A 23,636-nucleotide genomic window follows, 5' to 3' on the forward strand; every position below is an offset into this window, starting at 1 on the left:
CTTTCTTTTTTCTATTTCTTTCTTTTTTTTAATTTTTGGTGCACTCATCCTCATACAGTCATGTATGCAAGAATGCAGTGCCCAAGCTTCTTTGCTTAGCCCTATAAATAATGTTGAAGTAGGAAAACTTTAATAAAGTGTGAGAAGGAAAAAAATAATTTGACCTTTCTAAGTTTAAGCAGCCTCACATTTGACGTATTAACTCCAAAGTGTATCATGTATTCGAACTCTTGCTAAGCCTTCCAGAGTTGCAGTGACAGTCGGTGACTGTAAGACCTGCTAGCTTCCCTTCTCCTAGGATTTGCGACGAGTGGTGGTAGTGGATGACTCCATGCTGCGGGGGACAGAGGGGCCTATCTGCCGACCTGACCCCTCCTCTAGAGAGGTTTGCTGCCTGCCGGGGGCGAGGATACGGGATGTGACTGAAAGGCTACCAAGGCTTGTCCGCTCATCAGATTGCTACCTTCTGCTGCCCTTTCATGTGGGTGCTAACGATACAGAGAACAAACTAGAGACAATCAGGGAAGACTTCAAGGCCTTGGGCATGGTGGTCAAGAGTCTGGGAGCCCAGGTGGTCTTCTCATCGGTCCTGCCGATTAGGGGGAGACGTAGGAAGAGGAACAGGAAGATTTCCCAAATTAACAACTGTCTATGCCATTGGTGTTGGCAACAGGGTTTTGGATTCTGTGACCATGGAGCACTATTTGAAGATCAACAACTGGTGGGAAGAGATGGGATTCACCTAACCAAGCGGGGCACATTTGCCTTTGCAAACAGGTTGGCCAGCCTAGTAAAGAGGGCTTTAAACTAGATAGGAGGGGAGAGGGAGGTGTCATATGGATAGGGAAAACAACAAAACACAAGTTGGGTTGGGGGGCCTTGTGCCCTTGTGGCCAAGAAGGCCAATGGTCTCCTGGGGTGCATTAGGAAGAGTGTTGCCAGCAGGTGGAGGGAAGTGATCCTGCCCCTCTCCTCAGCCCTGGGGAGGCCTCATCTCGAATCCTGTGTCCAGTTCTGGGCTCCCCAGGACAAGAGAGACATGGAGCTACTGGAGAGAGTCCAGCATAGGGCTACAAAGATGATCAGAAGGCTGGAGCATCTGCCCTATGAGGAACAGCTGCGAGAGCTGGGCCTGTTTAGCCTGGGGAAGAGAAGACTGAGGGGGGATCTTATCAATGTGGACAAGTACCTGAAGGGAGGGTGTCAAGGGGACGGGGGCAAACTCTTTTCAGTTTTCCCATGTGACAGGAGAAGAGGCAATGGGCAGAAACTGAAGCACAGGAAGTTCACCGTGAGGGGGGATTTCTTCCCTGTGAGAGTGACATAGCACTGGCACAGGTTGCCCAGAGAGGTTGCAGAGTTTCCTTCTCTGGAGATCTTCAAGGCCCGCCTGGATGCAACCCTGTCTACCATGCTCTAAGTGACCCTGCTGAACAGGAGGATTGGACTAGTTTATCTCCAGAGGTCCCTTCCAACCTTACTGATTCTATGATTCTATGATTTTATGATTCTATGATTTAAAGAAGATTCATATGTTTTCTGTGAGTGTTCTGTCAAGGCTTTAGAATGTGTAACTGATTTCAGTAAGTGCTGGTTATTTATTTTGGCTTGTTTCTCAGTAATTATAAAGTAAAATTCATTGCAAGTCTGATGACTTCAGAGCAAGTACTTTGGGTCAACAGTTAAATACTGAAATGTTCTGAGTGCCATGAGAGCAGGCAGAACTTCAGAAGTTAAGTACTATGTTATGCTCTAGATGAGGGAATAATTTGACCTTGTTGTTTCAGCATGCTATATATCTGCAGGTAGAATGAGCGGAAAATCTTAAAATAGGAGGTGGAGGATCAGGGGTTAAAGTCATGTGTAATAAAAGTCATGGTCTTAGGGTTTGCCATTTAAGTTTAAATGTTTCTGTAAGTTAAGGCTGAAATGATCCAATATACACTTCTATATTTGGGTAAATTGTGATGGTATGAATTCCAAAATGTGTGCATCAGCATTATAGCTGAGTTACTTCAGGATGAAAGATTCTGATAAGCTGTGAGAAATCCAAACAGCTTTTGAGATAATGGACCCCATATACAAGTCAATCATTTTAATGCTATGTTGTTTGAAGCTGTGTCTCTGCTAACATTTCAGAGAAGATTGAAGTTAATGATGTTTAAAGATAGCGTTAGGTTCTGGCAGGACTGGAAGCAAATATTACAGTCAGAAAGAACAAAACTAATAACATGCCAAGTGACACAGGAATACCCTAAGCAGTCCACTGACTGAATTTGGAGTTATTTGTTTGTATCCTCGAGTTTTCTACCCTTCTGGTACTTTAGTCTCTGGCTCTCTGAATTTAGGGCCAAGAGGTAGTTTCATTAGTTGTGGCAAATGCTCTCAAACAGCTAAAGTCTTCTTCCCAGTAAATCCTTGTTCAGATACCAAAAAGTATTGGTCTCTGTAAGCATTTTCATCTCTTTCCAGCATTGCCTAAAAAGCATTGACTATAATTGCAATTTAGACTGCAGGAAAAGTGCATAAATGTATTTGCATGTGTGTATGGATACACACTCTCTTCTCTACATAATATATAAGTAAAAGAGAAGATAAGTCTAAGGCTAAAACAAGTAATGAGGCTCAAGGGTTGGAAATGGGTCTCATTTACCCCACCGACATCACATGTAGGTTAGAAAGCAGATGTGGGTTTTATGCCCCAGGCCATGTTGGACCGGAATAATGAAGTGATCTAGACATGTGGGATTCCCCAGGGCACTCCACACTGTTCAGCCTGGAGGTGACAGATGACTCAGAGATGCTCTGAAAGCTTCCAGCATTATAAGAAACTTAACAGAGTAGCGTAGACATAGCCAGAGAGTTTTCTGAGAAGGCACGTGCTAAGGTTTTTATTGTCCTAATACCAGGCATAGTGCACAGATCTTCTGCTTCTTCCCCTATCTGAATGTTTTCCCAGCTGTACCTTCAGTATATTTTCAGCTGAGTTCCTTACTTCCTGAGTAATTTTAAACCCATGTTTCTCTGTATGCCTGCACACTACATGAAGGCATTACTTTTCATCTGTATTTGTGTAAGAAAGAGAAAATCAAAAGAGAACTTGCTCAGCAGCTGCTTAGGTAGACACCATTGGTTGTAAACATCTCTCATTAGTCTATAGGGAGGATGGTGAAGAATGCTAATAATGTCCGGTAGCTGTATCTGCGTGCAGCTGTGATGGTGGGTGGGCTAGCTCAGACGTTCCTGCACTAAAATAGACTCTATGCCAGCCTTCACCATTGCTGCACAGCCAAGTGTGCATGTTTGTGTGCGTGGGAAGGCAGAAATGAATTTTTTCCTATTGACTCCACCCACATACCTTCCCAGAATCTGGTACACATATTCCAGGTCAGCCATGTGCTATGGCCAGTCAGAGAATATTTTCCCTAGAGATGTGTGATTACACACCTGAAGGCTGTTTCTGCAGTCTTTCCACCACATTTTGCATGAATAAGTGCCATCTCCCAAAGTAATTCTCTCATTCAGCTAATTAGTGCTTTAGGCCTCTGTTTTACAGCCCACACACATAGCAGCTCTTATACATGGAAGCAGTCCCATTGAAGGAACATGAGTTGTTTTACATGTAGAAGAGCTAAAAAAATGTACAAAATACACAAAGTGTCTCCATTAGAGGAAGAAAAAATAGATTTACAAACTACCATTTCTTTTTGGCTTAATATGTTCTGTTTCTCTTTTCCCCTGAGTTTATGCTTGATTCTGTGCATTTCATTTTGTCTCCCACTTCTTTTCCTCCAAGACTAAACATTGTTCCAACTCTTTCTAACACTGTTCTTCTCACATCATTTGCCTGTTTCTTATTAACTTCTCTTCTTTGCTATTTGTGATTTTTTCCAGCTGGCAAAGAGGCCATTCTGTTGCCGTAAGACTTCTTTCAGATATCTTTTTGTCCCTCCAGTGGTCATGTATTTCCTTAGAGTTAAGACAACATTTTAGCCAAACATTTTCTCTTTTCTCCTCTTCAAAGAGCATCACTCAAACATCTAGCTGGTTTCTTGTAACATGATAAAAAAGTTACACTGTGCAGCCACTTCCAGAATGGTTGCAAAGCCAGAATGATAGTACTGTGAAGAGCTGTTCAAATTGTTCAGCAATGTGCTATTCAAATTGTTGTGCCGAATTTACTGATAAAAATACCGCATCTTTTCCTAACAGCCGTGCAAGTCTGTAAATACCAAGCAGTCCTGTGCTGTCATTACTCCAATCTGTACGGTAGAATTGCTAAATAGGCTCTGATGTGTGAATCTTGCTAGTGAGCAGAGATTCACAAAGAAATCACTTCATTTTCAGCATCAGCTGGTAATGCTAGCAAGTGTTTTTTTGTGTACTTTGCATATTGTGTTGAAAAATTATTGTTGCAATCCTGTGCAATGTGCTTGAGGTGACCTTACTTGAGCCTACTTGGATTAGGTGATCTCCAGAGGTCCCTTCCAACCTCAGCCATTCTGTGATTCTGTGAAAATAATGACTTTCAGATTGAAAAAGCTAGAAATGGAATAAAGAGATGTTGTGCTTGTTGGCTTACTCAACTAATTGACACAGTAGTGAATAGATTGAAAAAGCAAATAAGTCCTGAAATTAAGCTAAAATTGAGAAATAAAAGAGAAATGGTTTAGGATGTAGGATAATGGAATAATAAAGAAGGAAAAGTGTTACAGACTGAAGAATCAAATGAGTGTAAGAGACTTAAGAGAGAAATTATTTCACTGTATAGAGTTGTATCAGACTCATTAACTTGGATTAATACTGATGTCTTTTTATAGCTGATTTAGATTGAGTTTGCAGGTTATCAAGCTATGGATCAAAGGTGATTATATGTGGTGCTGCCAGTACCACTTCACTGATTGACATTGGCAAATTACACTTGTATGACTTCATCATACTAGTTTAATCAGCTGTCTTGATCAGGGAAAGAATTTAGACTCTGATATTGTAAAATATTGAAACAAACTTTAAGTGAAAGAACTTACAGTCCTTTGTTATAGAATACAGAAACACGTCAGAGGATTGAAAATACAGAAATACACACCAGAAGAGGACCTAAACGTTCTCTTCTGCTTTTTCCTCCCTGGGAGCTCCATGCTACTAACTCTCCCATTTTCTTGAAAAATGAGTTTGCATGAGTGCATATGTGAATGTACAACTGAGCCTTAGGATTTTAGGTTCCTTGCTGTAGGTCTCTATGCAATCATGTTTCAGACCATCTCCTTAAGAAAATGTATCTTTTCTTTCTCATTTACTTTACCATTTTATTTTATAATTTTGCCATTTTTTTTACTTTGTCATTTTATTCTATAACTCTAGCTAGTCTGCATCTCTTTGAGAGAATCCTGTTTCTTTGAGAGAATCATGATTATTTCTCCATGATTCTCTCTTCTTTTTAAAACTACAGAAAACAATTCTGTCTGCTTGCAGCTGGCAATTCAAGGGACTTGATAGGAATGTTTGTGTCTGACTATTCGTTGCATAGCTAATCCTTTGCTCTAACAAACTGTTGCCCATGGGCTGTTTATGTACAAACAGGTTTTATGAAAAATCTCACTCTGTTTGCAATAATTTATTAATTGCAAAGAGGTAATATTAACTAATCAAATTGTTACATTTAAAGTGTTTCCATCAACTCTGGCCAGAAGCAAAGCTCTATCCATAGAGGTAATAACTGGTAAGCTTGCAGCTTAATTTTTTGTAGCTGTTGTTCAATTAAGAGGCCTGTGAGTGTTTCTACCTTGTCTTACAGGTGCCACCAATACTTCTGGACAAGCAGTTCTCAGAATTTACACCAGATATCACACCCATTATTCTGGCTGCCCACACAAACAACTATGAAATCATCAAGCTCCTTGTGCAGAAAGGGGTCTCAGTGCCCCGGCCCCATGAGGTCCGCTGCAACTGCGTTGAATGTGTCTCAAGTTCAGACGTGGACAGCCTTCGCCATTCTCGATCCAGGCTTAATATCTACAAGGCTCTGGCAAGCCCGTCCTTGATTGCTTTGTCCAGTGAGGATCCTTTCCTTACTGCTTTCCAGTTGAGTTGGGAGCTGCAGGAACTGAGTAAAGTAGAAAACGAATTTAAGTCAGAGTATGAGGAACTGTCACGGCAATGCAAGCAATTTGCAAAAGATCTTCTGGATCAGACACGGAGTTCCAGGGAATTGGAAATTATTCTTAATTATAGAGATGATAATAGCTTGATAGAAGAACAAAGTGGTAACGATCTTGCAAGATTGAAACTGGCAATTAAGTACCGTCAAAAAGAGGTGAGTATGTCAGAGAATATTTAAGCGTATTTAGTAGTAGTAATGTGATAGATAATAGCCTGAAAGACATCCTTTTAACTGAGACAAATTACTGCTTATCTTTTTTGTTCTACAGGGTCTCTTCTTTTTTTTATATTTTTAATTAGACAAATTTGAGAAGCTGTTATGGTTTAATAATATCAGAATTTGAAATGTTCTATTATAGCTCAGATCCAAAGAGACTTTTTTTTTCCTTTGCACCTGAACAGACACTGTCTCCAGTAGTTCTGCACTGAGCTCCTTTTCAATAATAGGATCAGAAATATGCACAACACTCTTCAAAATAGTTTTTCTATAATTGTGTCTGACAGAAAAAGGAGGCTCTGTGTTTACACACTTATAAAATAATGTAGCTACCTCCACAGAGATGTTTCTTCAGAAAGTAGCTATTATTATGAAGAAATACTGAAATATAAGAATAATAGCAATGTGTGACTCTCCAGAATTTTGATATTCAGGTTGATTTTGCATAAATATTTCAAATGGAGATGCTTGTCTATTGGTTTTCAAGATAGTTAAAAATTCTTGAGTTAGCTAAACTCGTGCAGATATTTAATGAGAATCAGGGGATATCTGCCTATATTTTAAAAAATATTAAAGTTCTTATGTGCATGAAGAAGTGAAGGAATCTAGACAGAAAGATGTGTAAGGAAAACAGTTCTCATGAGATTTCCAAAAATTCTTCACATGATCCCTGATAGAAATTATATCAGAATGTGCTTTATCATCTCATTTGGCACCTTTACATTCATAATCAGCTGAAATTAAATAAGTGTTATTTGCTTATTTTAAAACATAGCAAATGCTTCTGTTTCTTAGTTTATCTAGCACTATTAAGTCTCTATTCTGCAATATGTAATAGTTAATGTATTCATACCTTAAGTACGTAAGAAGGGTTTTCAGAAACAATAATTAAATGAGTAACAATTGTGTTGTACATTTGAAATACCATTTAGTAATGCTAAGATAATGCTAAGAAGTTATCATTAAGGTAAGGACCTGCTGATACCCTACTTGAAAAATATCTGAATTCGTCACTGATTCCATATGTCTTCTAATAAAGGGTGTTTTTCCTTGAGGAAATGTATTATATTATTTTATATTTAATAGTGTATATTAAGCAATATATTCTCTGCCTTTGTAAATTACTTTTATATGGTGCAGTTGCAGACCCTTCTAACAACTATCATTTATGTACCTTGAGACACAAATCCTGCATTATAACATATAGTCCTATAGTCATTTAATAAATGCTAGCTTTTTTGGAGACTTCTTCAGAAAATCTCCATTTTCCAAAATATTCCTTCATTAAAATTAAGTTCTGACTTCTCATGGGTTTTTTTTGAAAAGCAGGATACATAACTTCACTTTCTTAATTTGAGACACAGACAGTGAGAGTCATCTCTAAGGAGAAATGGTTTTTATAGTGCTATCTGATTCCCAGGCCTAATTAAATTATAGTAATACAGATGATTACACTATATTGACTCTTTGTAATAGCAAACATTAAAGCAATACTGATTTTCAGTGCAACAGTTCCAAATGAGTGAATCTTTTATATTTTACATATATTTTTCATTTCTATAAATATTTCCCCCTATCTCTGCCCTTTTCCGTCTCCTTGAAGTAAAGTGAGATTTTATTAGATTTCTTTGTTCTGTTCCTAAATGTATTTGCCTACTGGATGCTGGCTTAATCAGTAGCCACCTCAAGTGATCAAACAGTTTATTTCTGATCTTTATAATAATATTTGGGTAAGTCCAGCTCAGAAGACCAAGAAACTTGCATTAGGTGACAGCAAGACACATGCATGTGCTCTCACACACATCTCACAAGCACCCCCACAGCCCCAGCAGGCTCTCAGCTCACCTCCTATCCATGCCTGGACCCGTGGCTGCCTTATCTATCCCTGGCTCAGGTGTTGAGTCTTCCCAGGGGTGGATCTCCTTCTCATCAGCTAGTCCCCCTTGACTTTTGCAAGTGAATTACACACACACACACACACACACTCAGGATTACATTCCCTGGAGGGAATACAAGCCTAGTCAGCTGCTTGTAGATCTGGAGACACTGTGACCCATGGCCCCTGCTTCAGTTGCTGGCACTCAGACCTCACAGAACTCACATATGGGAGAGAGAGTAAGATTACAAGGAAAATAGTTAAGAAAAGGGTTTAATAGGAAGACAGGATAAACTGTGTTGACCCTCTTCAAGGCTGTGCCTGAGCCGTCCCTTAGAGGCCCGTGAGTCAAGGGGCTGAAGAGTTCTGCTCTTCGTTATTGTCTCCCTTGTCACTGACTTGTTAATGTTTGTGTGTCTGTGTGTTTATCACTTCTCTTGTTACTTGTTTTTTCTTTTACGTTGAATATTCCTTCACCTGATAATTAATGAACTAGATGCTCTCACATTCCACATTCACTTACTCTATGACCATCTAAGGTAAGCTTCATGGCAAGCAGCAGAGGTAACACATAAATTTTCTTTAAAAGAGAATGAGAGCAAAAAGAAAAACATGGGCTGGATTTTAACTAGCCTATTAATATATTCTGTTGAATTTAACCTGCTTAAAAATACTGGGTTTGGGTATTCAGCCTGCTCCTGCCTGTGTGTCTCAAGCACCAGGAGTCAGTTCTCCACCACATACCTTTCTATTCTAACAGAAGCAAACACAGATTTGGGGGGTTGATACTATCAGTTCTAAAATTTTTTCTTCTTTCTTTTAACTTACCTGCTGTCTCATAAAGCAGAACAAAACAGATGAGAATGCATATGCTTCTCTTTTTAACTTACCAACCATCCCTAATATCGCAATTTTCAATCACATTATTATCAAAGGATGTTGTAATGCTATGTTAAGATTGAGGTGAAAACTATGTGAGTAACTGCAGTAATGAAGCCACAACTCAAAGTAACAAAATAATGAGGAGTAAGGATAAGTGTAATAGGAACATATAGTTTCTTAGGTTACTTACACAATTGCTCAAGAGTTAAAGATTTTTTTTTTTTCAATTTGAAAATAAACCCAAAAAGTATTAGCAGTAATTCCTAAGTAGTTCCTAAGCATTACTAAGCAAGCAAGTATGAAACATATATTATAACTAAATTGTGTAAAGGATTGAAGTAGACTTTGGATAATATAACTCAGTTTAATCTCAAAGACACAAGATTTGGAAGGAAAGGAGGACAAATGAATGATGAAGAATTTTGGTAATGTAAAGAAGAAAAGCTTGACAAATGCAGGAAAGATAATGCCAAGGAGCTTACAAAATGGCAAGGTATTTGATCAAATATAGATTTAAAAGTACCTTGTCATGAATAAGAAAAGACCCTTTAAAAGCAAGTTATTAAGTAGTGTTCACTGTACTAGTCTGCAAGCCGCTGGTACCACCAGTATATCTATGAATATCGAGAGTGTCCACATTCTCAGAGCTGTCTGCATTATTTTCGGTGAGCAGTTTCCATTCCTTTCACATCTGGCACCAGACTGTGATCATCTCATTCAGATGCTGTCAAAAGGCCTCTCAGCAGTATCTCTTCTCAGCTCGTGGAGTCATGTCAGAGGGAGCCTGCCATGTATTACTAAGGGAGCAATCTCACTGATGAAACCCAGCTCTCTTCTTTCATTAATAAATAACAAACTTGAGAGACACTTGCAGTTTCAAGTCTACACTGCAGAATGAGGTCTGGCAAGACTATGGAGAATACCTGTTTTGAGTTAGCTGACAGACCCAGAGAGTATGTGTCAGTGTGCATTTCTTGTGTGCTTATCTGCAACTTTGCTTTAGCAGAGCATATGGGTTAGAACACCCAAGGAACTTTTTTTTTTTTTTTTTTTCCTGTTTGTTTTGCACCACTGGTGCTATTCGACTGTAACCGAAGACACATTGCTGATGCTTAGGGTGCCTGTTTCTGACACCTCCTGTTGCTAGGTTACAATTAGCAGCAGGCAGGAGATGCTCTCCGAAGCCATACAACACTCTGCTTTGTGCAGAAACATTTCATTGTCTAATCCTCTGCTGTATCGTATTCTCACAGCTAAGGGAGAGTTTCATTTAAAAAGGCTTAGAGGTTGTTTGTCATTTACACTTCCATTCTGCTGGATTCTTGGCACACAATGGACAATGACAAATAGTTTTCTATTTTCCCGAATCAAGTAAAAATGTTATCTGATTCAAGTACAGTTTAATTCAAGGATGTAGAAGGCAATCCCCAATTCTGTATATGATTTACAAGCAAAAGTTATGCTGCATTTAATAATCCTCATACATCATTCTGAGTTCAAGTAAATTGGAAAACCTTGGGATAACAATGCACTTAAGTAGCAGAGAACGGTAGCAGTCTTTAACAAGTAGCAGGTAGTCCTCTTTCTTTGCCACTGACTGCAAAATGCATGTTTGGTCTCATATATTTTGAAAGCTTGTAGTAAAGAAATGGCAAAAGGACCAGAGTGTCTCTCGCTCTTCAATTAGGTTTGTTGTAGATTTGTTTTACCACTGTGCTTCTGTTTAGGGATTACACATGCATCTGCACACATGGGGAAAAATGCCTGCTAAACTGTATGTTTACAGTTTTCCCACAAATGTGAAACAAAGAATGAGGAGGTTAATAGAGTTACAGTAACTTTGTTAGTACTATTTAAAGACTTATACTGCTAATTTTTATCACTGTCATGTTTTGCCCTATGCTAAATGATTTAAGCTATAGTGGTATGACTTCACACACTATCTGCTATACTGCAGGGTATGGTTGTGTATCATTATCAGTAGGACTATCTTATTTTGCTTTGTTCTTAGATGTTCTGATATCAGCACTGCAGAAATATGAAATTTTGAATACAGCTGAGACCCTTTTTTCACTTCACTTTTCAAATGAATAGACTTTTTTCTTTTTTTTTTCTTTTCCATTCTTGTTTTACTCTAACCATCTTCCCCTTCCTCAGTATGTACAAAATTAAATTACTTTCCTTGATCTTGTTTCATATAGCAGCAATGTTTGGAGGAAAAAAAAAAAATTCTACACTACTCACTATGAGTGAGAAAACCTCAGCTTTCCAGAGAAGGTCAAGTGAGAAATCAAAAGCAACAGCCTAACCTGAAGGCAGAGCTAGCATCTGTGAGGCTAGAAAACAATAACAAGAAACAGCAATGGACTTTTTGAAGATTAGGAAGATAAATACAGTTCATATTTTAAAAGCTGGAAGAAGTAAATGGCCTTTAAGGCAAGCTTTCAAGCCCATTAACAACATAAAAAGGGAGAATCCTAAACAAAGTCCTCAGAGCTTTCCTGACGACTTTACAGTAAATATTAAGTCTTACAGAAAATCCTTTTTTCAAGGAACGTTTCAAGAGAAACACTAATTTATGCTGATGTTAGTAAAACTGTTTACGAAGTGACTGGATGATGAGGTCTGTATTGATACAAGTAGGTCAGAAGTGCTGGGGTCCTAGCCTCCACCTTGGCTCATAGAAAAGGGTTTATTTTGAAAAAAAAGCAGGTTTCAGAACCCCTAAAAAGGAAGGCAAAACAACATGTTGTTGTTTAATAAGCAGTTTTTATTTTGATGATACAATGTTTTGGAGGACTGCCCTCTATTTTGCAAAGATTTATCATCAAGTTTGCTGGGGATAGAAGAGACCTACTGCTTGACTGAATAGTGCGCAGTTGTGTGTATTACAGTGCATTTCTGGGATAATTCAGTTAAAATCGTTTTTGCCAATCTACCTAAGGTGAATTCTCACAGTTTTTCTCTAACTAGCATTTGAATTGGATTCAGAGTAACTGTTTATGAGATATGCAGGTCATTTCTGTTTCTTTCTGTCAATCATTTCATTCAGAGAGTTCAGCCATTTTGAGGTAACTGCTTCCACCTAAAAAGTAGTGCCGAAACACTTGATATCAACAGAATTTAAAGTATGTTACAATCTGCACGTTTCAGTTTGACATTCTTGATTCATTTTAATAAGTATTATTCTGCCATCTTTAAAAACTCGTGTAAACACATGGATTGTTTAGCACCCCTGCGTGGTTATGTTTCATGTTTAGGTGTGAATAAGGAAACCATCACTAAATTTGCTACACATTACGTTTAGTAGGGAAGCTTTTGCTGGTCGTGAATTGAATTTTTTTTTTTAAGGCTTAGCTTAAAATATCAAATAATGTTAAATCTTTGCATCTCTTTCCAGTTGATTTCTCTAGAGCTGAAATGTCAATATTTAACAAAAATTCAGCTGCCTAAAAACTAAGAAAACTCTCCAAAATGACTCTTGCTCTCTTCTAAAAATTAATAGCAGGCCCTGATGCCGCTTTTATTTTTTTCCTTATTTGTTAGTACTGCAGAACTGGCATAGAGACAAAGAGAGAGAGAGAGAAAGAGAGGGTTTTGACAATTGAAAAGGGGTAAAGATATTCAGATTTAACAAGAGATCTGTCTTTATTAATGAGAGAGACTTCAAGGAAAAGAGTGTCCAACTAATTTGCTCACTTATTCTCAGGCAGACAAGAAGTAAAATAGGAAGAATCCCCCACAAAAGTTCCCCCATTGAATAATAAAACAAATTTCATGGATCAGCTACCAGCTACTCTGGTGTGCTTCCATCAAACACACACTGAGGATTACTGATGCAAACAAAATCACTGAATTATTAATTGGTTAATTAAATCTTAAATACAATAATACTAAATTCATACTTTATAAATCATTTTTTGTTATCAAAATAAATGGGGATGCAGAATAAAAAGATTTGTCGCTAATTATTAAGACATTTGTCTGTTTGTTCTTGTTCAGAAGATCATTCATAAAAATCAAATCATTAGTTCCTCAATAGTTTTCCATGAAAATACAGTGTCATTGGAATGGAAATGTTTCACAATAATGTCACATATTCAGGGAAAATTTCAGTGAAAACATGTCAAATCATTTCAATTTTGTCATTTCATTTAGATGTCTGAACACTGCATTTCACAAAGTAGAGGTTTTTTTGACTGTAGTTTCTTCGTACTTTACTTGCGCTTTAATATTTTGACAGTGTCATGTTTATATTTAATATCATCCATATGATATTCTTTTATAAAGCCATATAAATATGAACAAAATCAAACATTATTTTTTATCAAAATTAAATATTTCAGCAATGGCTAGAGAAGATAATTTGAAACTACTGAAATAAAAAGTTGTCATGTTCTCAGTAATGTGGCTTAATGTTTAAATGGTCATTCTGTTGGAAATGACTTCTCATTCTGATTGGGGATGTAAAATCCATCTGGAAATACTGGAAATTTCCACAAATCTCTTCTGGTAATGATAAAACATAAGGCAAGCTTTGCAAGTGACTCAGAGATGAGAATTTCCCTTTCACACCACAGATTGATTTTGAGTAGTTTTAGTAGCCATTATAATGAATTTCTCATTAAAATTCTTTCAGATGCAAAAGTCTGAATTATTGACTATGCAGTTAGGAATGACTTGAGGAACAGCATCTAAGGATTATCCTTTGTTTAAAAAAGATCTGAACAATAAGCAGAAACACTGCAGCCATGTGTTAGGCAGTCACTATAGCTATGCAAGCATTTGTCAAAAGAATGGAAAGATGCAGTGAGAAGGCTCCATGTAAAGAAAAAAGAAAACACAAAAATCTCATTTGGATAGTATTTGGACATTTTTAACACTGGAGGAAGATGTGTTTAGTCTATCAATCCCATAACTGCGAGAAATGAAGTATGCAAGTTTGGGTCCATGTCTCCAAAATGCCCATTTCTGCAGACTCTCAGACATAGTATTCAAAAAGTTTGATAAACATTTTGCCAGGCAAGAACAAGGTACTCTAAAACAGGTCATATATTTGCTTTGTAAATCATGTAAAATCTCTGTGTTTATAGATAAAGACTCCACAGATTGTTAAATAGCATAAATTATGTAAGTAGCTTATCTGCTGCATAGCCTTAAAGTCTTGCTATAATTGGCTATCTATTACCTCAGGACTGAAAAAAGTTTAGGTGCCTCAGTGGAAGCTGTCATTGTTACTAGAAAAAAATAGTTTTTAATCACAGGGTGGGAGTCCATCTGCTTAACACAGGCATTTAATTGTGCCTAAATTTTAAATGCATGGCAAACAGTCCTCCTTATGCATGTGAGCAAATTCCTTATAAGGTCAAAAGAGAGAAGTACGCCCGGAGGGAGATCCTGTCTCTTAAGATAAGACATCCAAGTTTATTCCAAAGATGTCTCTCTCTCCTCCCTTAGGTGGGTAAAGAGCTTGAACACTTGAATAACTACTTCACTAAGCACTGAAAATTTAGATGAGAGTTAGACACCTTGTTGCATCAACCACAATTTCTACCCTGTGGCAACACAGAGTTCAGCTTCTGAGGGCTAAGAGCCCACATAACGGGAAATGAATCTCAGCATTAACTTCTTAATGATGTCTCAGAAGGCATCTATAACCTCTGAATGCTCTACACCACATACAAACTACAGCCATCTCATCACAGTTCTAGTTAAACTGTTAATGAACTGATACCAGTGTCTTTTCCTTTCAGACACTTGGTGGAAATAAGTATGTTAGAGAGACTAAGACCTGCTGTTAATAAAGTACAGCAGCATTCTCCCATTTCAGTTCCTTCTCTGTATCTTCCTTAGAAGAAAATTTGCTGTGATATCTGCCTCGAGCAGAAATAACCAGTAGTGCATAGCCATAACCAACAGTGCACAGCCCTTATGTTGGGATGTGTTGGCAGCAATACAATTTGGATTTTAAGTTTGAGGCTGTCACTGCTAATGAACCTATAAACTCCCTTGTATACCTGGGATAGATTTTGCCCAGTGAGGTAATTTTTCCTCTGCACAATCCTGAATTACTGGCTTAATGAACAAAATTTTGGAGAGGGGAACAAAAACTTTAACAAGGTGGAAAAATAACACATAAGCTTTCATTTTAAGTGTACAACTAAAATGACAGGAACTTTACAGCCCTCTTTCTTCTCACCACATGCTTACTGGGGGTTTGACTCTTCCTCCCTGACCCCAGCAGGAACATTTAACCCGCTGTTCAGACCAGTTAGTTTTGGTGGGTGATGAGGCCCAGTCTAAGCTGAGCAGAGTCACGGTGGTATTTGCTTGGGGTAACTGGCCCCATGCCTCCCATGGCCTCCATTAGCCACTCCTGACTCCTGCAACCTCCTTCCCAGCACAGCACCTCACTTTGTACACCTGCCAGCCGTGCTTCACTCCACCCCTAACTGCCAGGCACTCATGCGAAGCCCAAGAGCTTCAAATAACTTTTGTTATTTCAGCTCCTAGAAACTCACTTCTAGCATTTGGAGCTCATATAGTCATCTAACTCACTCTAACTTGAATTTTCAACTTCTTTGTTTCTCACCTCCTGGAACAATCTTAAGCAACCTGTCTGCTCTCACATATCTTGGAGGCTCCTAAAGAAAGTCTTCTGTCCTCCTTTTCAAGATCTAACCTTTCTATGCCTGTACTGGGAGCTGTTGGCTTAAGATAGAGTAACTACTCAACACAGTTAACATAGACACATTTAAATAGTCAGATGGCTGAAACTTCCTCACATAGTTTCAGTGGAAATTTTTTCCTCACTTGGCAGAGCTCCCTCCTTTAAGAGAACTGATGATTAAAAAATAGAACAAGACAGGCAAAGCAAATGTTTTAGGCTTGTCTGTTGGTTCTTTCCATTTACCTCCCCCTTGTTCCATCAGATATTCATAGACCATTCTTCTTTTCCCTCTCTACCCTTTGTTTTTACTGTAGGCCTTAGTAATATAAACATAAAATAGTAAAGACTTTCTTCATCCATTGCTTCTGTGAATATGTACATCCATTATCAAATATAAGATTTATGAGAAGAAGAAACTCCAGTTATATGAACTCACTCTTATGCCTCTCAAGAGCTCAGGTCTTTATTCAAACTTGCAAGTAGAGAATAAAGCTTTCTAAACTTGGCAGCTCCAGGAGTTAAAGTAGAGCATGTCAGAGAGGTGGTGTGTATGGCACTGGTATTGCAATCAGGAGTTTACGTTTGTGAAAGTCATATAGCTTTCAAGCTTGACTGCAGTAATATGAACTTCTAGAGGATCTTTCATACTGAAAAGAAAATGTTCACACAAAATATTAACAAGTCCTTTCTTCAGAAGCACTTGGCTTTCTTCTGCAAAGAACAGGGTGACATTCCCCCCACAACTTCAGTCCCTGTTCACCAGATCATCTTCAATCCATCTCCTTTGGCATGGTCCAGCAATGTCTACCATTCTCCTGTGATCCACTTCCTTCTAACCTAAGACATAATAAATTCTAATGAGCAAGGGAAGGAGAAGGAAGAGGAAATTGCCAGCACTCTGATAATGCTTGTTTGAACTTTGAGCTTGCACAATCCATTATTTCATCAATAACTCTGAATGCTGGAAATAGCTTTCAGATAATAGTTTGGATCGATGGAGACATCTGATAAAATAAAAAAAGCCAGGATACTCTAATTACATTCTTTTGATATTGTCTCAACAGTTTTTCCTTGTGATGCATTTAAACATCTTTTTTATGAGTACACTCCAGGAATCCTAACATCCATATCTATTTCCTCTTCACCTTTTGTCCCCCTATTTTTTTTGGTAACATTCCCTGCTCTACTTTCTGAATTGCAGTGGCTTCTGCCTTCTTTGCCCTATCCACAAAGACAAAATTTCCTGCAAATATTCCTGGGTCTCATCCACTGCTTTGCCTCCCAAGAAGAGAGGGCACAGATTTGTGGCAGCAGGAGGCAGAAGGAGCTTGAGACAGGAACAATCTTTCCTTATGATGACCCTGAGGAATACAGTGTCTCAGGCCACTGCAGTCTCAGGCACTTCTGTTGAATGTTGCATCTTGTTTTCCCTGATTTAGTGACTCCGTCTTGGGAGACAAAGCACAGGAAACAGGATTCCTACACACAAAAATCCTTATAAAGAAGCACCAATCATAAAAGGAAACTTGTCTCATTTCCCAGGCTCAGTTACAGAACAGACAGTATGGCTAAGCAGACTTGGCAGTGGGTTTCATTCCTCCTTCTGTTGCTAACTTCCTCCCTGGTTTTGGAAAAATTATTGAATATTAGATTCACAAATGGTATTTAACTATCTGAAGCTTTCATCTAAAATTATAAATATGTAAACTCCCTAACTACTTAAAAATTTAGTGGAATAATTATTTGAATAGCTATCTGCATCTTCTGGCTATTCATGCAGTCCCTGATCCCCAAAAGGACTCCCAAAGGGGACCCTGAAAGCCCTCCTCTGTCCAAGGAGGTGCGATGCCAACACCCCTACTCCAAGAGTGTCTCAATTCATCCTGACCTGGGATAGTCTCAGTCCTTTCTGATGAAGCTGAAACATGTGCTTCCGATCAGACTGCAAGGTGGACTTTGGGGTATACTTAACCTACCGTCTGTACGTAGCTTCAGGGCTCTGACATCTGTTCCCACTTCATTTCTCTAGGTGGATTTTAGGCCACGGTCTTTTCCAGAGGACCTAGTACTCTGATGTGTATGCAGCAGTGCTTCTTCAGCCGCTTGTTCCCCTTTATTACTGGGACTATAAGATCTTTGGGATAAAGAATTCCTATTACAGGTTTTCTGCTATGACCAGCACAATCAGGCATAGGCATACCATGCCTGGGCTTGTACATGCTGTTGCAACATCATGATAGTAATAATTACACTGTAATGCTGATTGCAGCTCATAATGCTTCTGTGCTTCTGTGCGCCTTCCCTTTTGTGAATAATAGTTCTTAATTTTCCATTAAAATTTTGCAAAACATGTACATGTGATTATGGCTTTTGAGGGCAAAATTCCAGAAAACTTTGCTGTTGTTTATTACAAACAGCTTCAGTTGTCTGGAAATCAACCCATCAAAATCTGTTAAGTACTGCTGGGGAGACAGAAGGAAGGGTTAAAAAAGAACAGGCAGCATGCTGAGTTTTACTGAAAGGTTGTGAAAAGCTTGATAGTGTTGCTGCTTTATGAAATTAGTTTTATTTCATTAGTATGATTCACAGATATGGAATACAAACATTTTTTTCTGCTTCTGTGTTGCTTAACTTTCCAGATATTTTCAATTGCATTTATATAGAACTTGTTTTATAGGACCTGACACAAGGTATGTTGAAACAGAATAAGGAGAGGAGAGCGCTGAACACGTTTCTTTTTAATTAACTTTTACGTTATACAGTAAATTCATCCTCACAATAATGAAAGTAGAACAATTAACAAGGTATGTATGCTGCAAGGCTTCTGCTGTCACATGCAAGAACAGATCTGCTCATCAGATATGCAACTACTTTAAATTTGCTTTATTTTTTCTACATAAGCAAAAGCTCAGCAAATCTGGGAAAGGAATTGAGTTTGTAAACTCACCTTGGCTTTTACACTCAGCATTAGAGGTATTCTTTTTCAACAGATTTCCCTTCTACAGTAACCCATATTTTCTGTGCCCTGCATTCCTGTGCAGATGTCTCAGATATTCTAAAAGGGCATCTAAAAGGTGTAGGACGTATATGAATCGAGACCTCTTTAGAGTCTATTTGTTGTTGTTTACATGTAAGGCAGGTGTTTGAGCTCCTGTAACAATCAATAATACAGTCAGCAGGTCCTAGAGCATGATTCAGCTAAACAGCCTCTGGAGAGCAACTTAAGTTCCCAAAGACAGGTGCGTAGTGCTATTTGAGATGTTCTAAGCTATCTGAGATGTAAACAGATCTAGCAGATATGACTCAAGAGCTACAGTGAATATATGCCCTTCTGGACAAGAAACTGGAGGCCAAAACATTTGGTGTCTGCATGTGGGTAACTGAATTATATCTCCAGTTATATACTTCAGAGTGAACTGAATTTGTTCCTAGGAGCCATTGACTATATTAACTAGATAATCACTGAAAATGGGAGTAGGACACATCTACCTATAGATATCTAAATTTAGGTATTTCAGCCTCAAACCTACCCCATGGTAGTCATCCATGGAGGGGAATGGCTACTTCTAGAATATAATTCTCTTCACTTAGTTGTAAATGAGATTATTTGCACCTTGGAGCTGCCTTTTTCTCCCTATTGATAGGTGGAGAGAAAACCAGGTGAGTATCTTATACCACTTTTTCTATAGCTAAAGTTATAATGGAAGTAAATCCCCTTTGAGTGTCTAATTTTGCAGAATTTGGAGTTTCTCTGGGATGTTGCCGGCATGGAGGAAAATGCCTTTTGACACCTTCATTGTATACTGTCACTTGCCCCTGTATACTATATACAACATCATACTGAGAATTTTTCTAAGAGAACATGGTCATGCAGTTGTGTAATTCTGTAAGGACCTTGACTATCCAGTCAAGCTTTGTCACTTACCAGTATTCTTGACCAGTTCCATGCAGCTACATATCCATTCTGGAGGGGTTTATTTCCACATCCTCTACACAAATGATTGAGCAGCATCTCAATGGTGCCAGTTACCTAAGCTGATGTGTTTCTTTGACTCATCTCCATTTCTCCTGACACAATGGAGCTACTAGTATTTCCACCTAAGTTTTTCTTTTTTTCTTTTCTTTTTTTTTCATTTTTGGCTTGACTTCTGTAATCTGCAGGATCTTCAAATAGGTTGATTTATTCTTCTTTTCTGGCTTTAGTTCATATTCTGCCATTCTAATTTTATATTTACTGTTTGCATTATTTTATCAATTTCAGATACTTCACTAGAGAAAAATGCAAACTTTCAGCAGGGGAAAAGGTTAGAGAGATGACCGTTGAGCCACTTTGCAAAAATAAGATGTTCTGAGGAAGGATTTTAAGAAAGTGAAAGATCTTTTGCCATGAACAGGCTCAATGGTGGTGAGCTCTTGTAAACAAGAAGCAAGGAGACGAGGAAGGGAGGATGTCACAGAAAGCTCTGAAGAGCAAGGGAAAGCCAAAGGTGAATGTGTATAAATAAGAGTAGAAATGAATCCTGAGAAGAACATTCTCTGGAATGTTCTTACTATAGGGTCCTGGGCAACATGCTTTAGGTCACTCTGCCTGAGCAGAGGGATTGGACTAGATAATCTCCAGAGGTCCCTTCCAACCTCAGTCGTTCTGTGATTCTGTGATTACGTTATGTCTTTTTTACTTTGAGTGTGTTTCATTCCTGAAGGATATTGTAATATGTGTGCAGGCCCTTAACATACTTAGGATAGAAATGATCAATACAGACTATCAGCAAGTAGAAATTGCTGAAGTTTTAGAAGCTGCAACATGTCTGTGCTCTATTGCCCAAGCACAAAATCTGGCTCATTATGTTTTTACATGGCTGAAGAGGAAAAAGGAGCTTTTTACTTTGCCTGTTGTGTAGAAAAGATAATAATATTTAATTACTAGGGTAATATATTCATTTAAATTAGAGGCTGTTCTAAATAGGTAACCTGAAGGGCTTATTTAGCAGCTCTGCTATGGCTCACAAAAAGACATGACTCAGTAACACAGCATTTGGCACTGAGCCAAGTTGAAAGTGTAACAGAAGTTAAAAAAGGTTTGATTCCATACTAATATAATTATTTTGGGATTTTGATTTTTTTTCTGTCCTAAAAAGATGTAGAAAGAAACTAGAAATAACCATTTCTGCAGAATTTTTGTGCTATGAGGCCCTGTGTCATTCCATCTAGCCTCAAGTATTTAACTAAGGTAGCCATCTGAGGAGCCTAGCCTATGTCTCTTCATGGTTGATAGGAAGAGACAGACATCTCCAGACAGCAATTCAGACCATGTCAGGATAATATCTTTTTTTGTACCACCTGTAATAATTCCGCTGATTTTAGAGGGGCAGAGGTTAAGCAAATTTGTTTTTTAAAGAATTGGTAAAATTCCTTAAGAAGAATAGCACATCATACCACATACGAGGTAGGTAACAATGGTTTTAAGCTGATTTTTGGTGGCCTGGATATTCTGTTGTTCTGAGAATTGGAAAGGCCTCTGAAGCTGAAACAGATGAATCTTGAGGGCCTGTTTACTGGAATCTGTTTGGCAGTTTAAGATACACTCTCCCTTCTGACACACCACTTGCTCTTCAGGGATCTGCCTTAGTAGATGAGTTCAAAGCAAAACTATGTTTCCACTGGAGACTTATCTATACTATTTATACAGTCACATACTCAGACACGGGCTTAGACCAAGCTTTAGGGCTTTTTGGAGGGAAAAATCTTGAACATTTTATTACTTTAATTATCTTGTATTAGGTACAAGATCTCATCTGTGCACTCTGGACAGGTTGTATTTGGCTTACAGAATTGGTCTCAGATCAGCACCTCCTAAACAGTATTAGTGCTCCAGAATCCAAGATACTTACAGCTTTTCCACCAACAATTTAAATAGAAAATATGCATGCATCAAAGTTCTCTGGACTACTGTCCATTCTCAGACCCGCTCTTTACTTTTGCCTGAAACTTCCCTTTCACCACCATAACCCGTGCACCTACCTATCATTATTTCTAAAGCTGGGAACATGTAGTGAGCTTATTCAAAATCAAAGTAAAAATCCTGAAATAAAAGCAAAAGCTCTTAAGGATACTGAAAATTCTTTTCTTTCATTCCATGTGGCCCTATTCTCAATGAAAATATGTTAGTCAAATAACATCAGAGGTAAGTAGCATAATCACACTTGAAAAGAGAGAGGTCATCACCATTTCTGTTAGCCAGTTAAGTTTGGGTCTTCCTAACCTGGCTGTGAAAGTATCTTTTTATGCTGTACTGAGCCTTGGCAAAAGTGGTCTAGGAGTGGGAGCGCATTTTGTTCCCTGTGACAGGTCTTTCCAGATATAATCAGTTCAAATTAATGTATGCAAAAAATGATTAAATAAGACCTTGTTGATACTTAATTGAAGTATATTCAGTTGAAGAAAATTAAATGTTGTATTGTGACTTTTCCAGATAGAATATACATACTCAACCATATATTTTTCCCCAGGAGTGAAATACAATTATTTAGTGACAGAAGTAATAGTAGTGATAGTAACTGATAATTAACACAACGTATCATTTAGAAAATGTGAATTATTCTTTGTCTTCCAACATGTTACTTGTTATCATGCTATCACCTCAAAACCGTTAGGTAAAAATGATTATGCTATAATTTTCAAGTGGAAAAATAAGGCAAAGAAGTTACTCCTTTCTGCTTTCCTTCTTTCACAAATGCAACTAGTACAAATTGACTATAGTCCTTACACAGTAGTTCTGCCAAAATAAATATAAATATTACTCTCTCTGACTTGGGTCCTTTGGCTTGTATCCTCACCAAATTTCCCTGAAAAAGCTGGGTTTTGTAACAAGGCCAGAAAGTTCAGTACTTCAGAGAAAGAATAATGTTTTCCTGAAACAGCAGTGAGATATATCTGTCATCAGGTCTTCTTTTCAAAACAGGAGGTGAGTTTTTGCCATCATAAGCATCATAGTTTGAGAATTAAGGATTCTATGTCAGTTCAATGCATGATGGGATTTTACAAAAAACCTGACGTTAGATTATCATTGAAATTCTAAAATGCAGTACTAAGGGAGCTTGTAGTTAAAAGTTACAGTTATACTGTCTCTGGTTCCCTGTGCATTTACGATATGGTTTAGTTAACACTGTAGTTTAGGTACCCTAGTACAGATTGTTTTGGCTGCCATCCTTTCTGCCTTTCACTGAAGTGTTTGAATACTGAATAAATCAGTTTTGTGGTGACAATGGAGACTGGAATCAAAAGCGCTTCAGCCTATTTCAGGATTGAACCTTACTGGTGTAGAATAGGCAAAAATAAGGAATAAGAGGAGCAGAGATCTCACCATCGTTACCAAAGTGCTATTTAGGGAGTAAATTTAAGAGGAGTGTTTGGTAAATAAGAGATCTTGTTTTCCCGATTATTTCATTTGATGGGATTAGTATCAGGCCTTTACAGCTGCCGGCTGAATGCTGTGGAGAAGGATAGACACTGAGCAGTGGTCTAACTCGCAAGGTATAACCAAGAATCACAGAATCACAGAATCATAGAATCAGTAAGGTTGGAAGGGACCTCTGGAGATAAACTAGTCCAACCCCCCTGCTCAGCAGGGTCACCTAGAGCATGTTAGACAGGGTTGCATCCAGGCGGGCCTTGAAGATCTCCAGAGAAGGAGACTCCACAACCTCTCTGGGCAACCTGTGCCAGTGCTCCGTCACTCTCACAGGGAAGAAATTCTTCCTTATATTCAGGTCAATATATAAGGCCAAGCCTGCCTGTGGATCAAGGCAGGAGTCTTGCTGGCTTGTTTCTTT

The 23,636-nt window shown here is 38.2% G+C and overlaps 1 protein-coding gene across 2 annotated transcripts in view; it reads left to right on the forward strand.

Moving 5' to 3' along the window:
* The window catches only part of TRPC4 (transient receptor potential cation channel subfamily C member 4), a 147,883-nt gene that overhangs the window by 74,181 nt on the left and 50,066 nt on the right, over nucleotides 1–23,636 (forward strand). For both annotated transcript variants that reach the window (XM_062576759.1, XM_062576766.1), the window contains exon 3: nucleotides 5,795–6,313. In XM_062576759.1, the coding sequence (XP_062432743.1) occupies nucleotides 5,795–6,313 (519 nt within the window). The remainder of the gene's footprint in view (nucleotides 1–5,794; nucleotides 6,314–23,636) is intronic.

The sequence above is a fragment of the Rhea pennata genome, chromosome 1 (assembly GCF_028389875.1).
Source record: "Rhea pennata isolate bPtePen1 chromosome 1, bPtePen1.pri, whole genome shotgun sequence".
Taxonomy (NCBI): domain Eukaryota; kingdom Metazoa; phylum Chordata; class Aves; order Rheiformes; family Rheidae; genus Rhea; species Rhea pennata.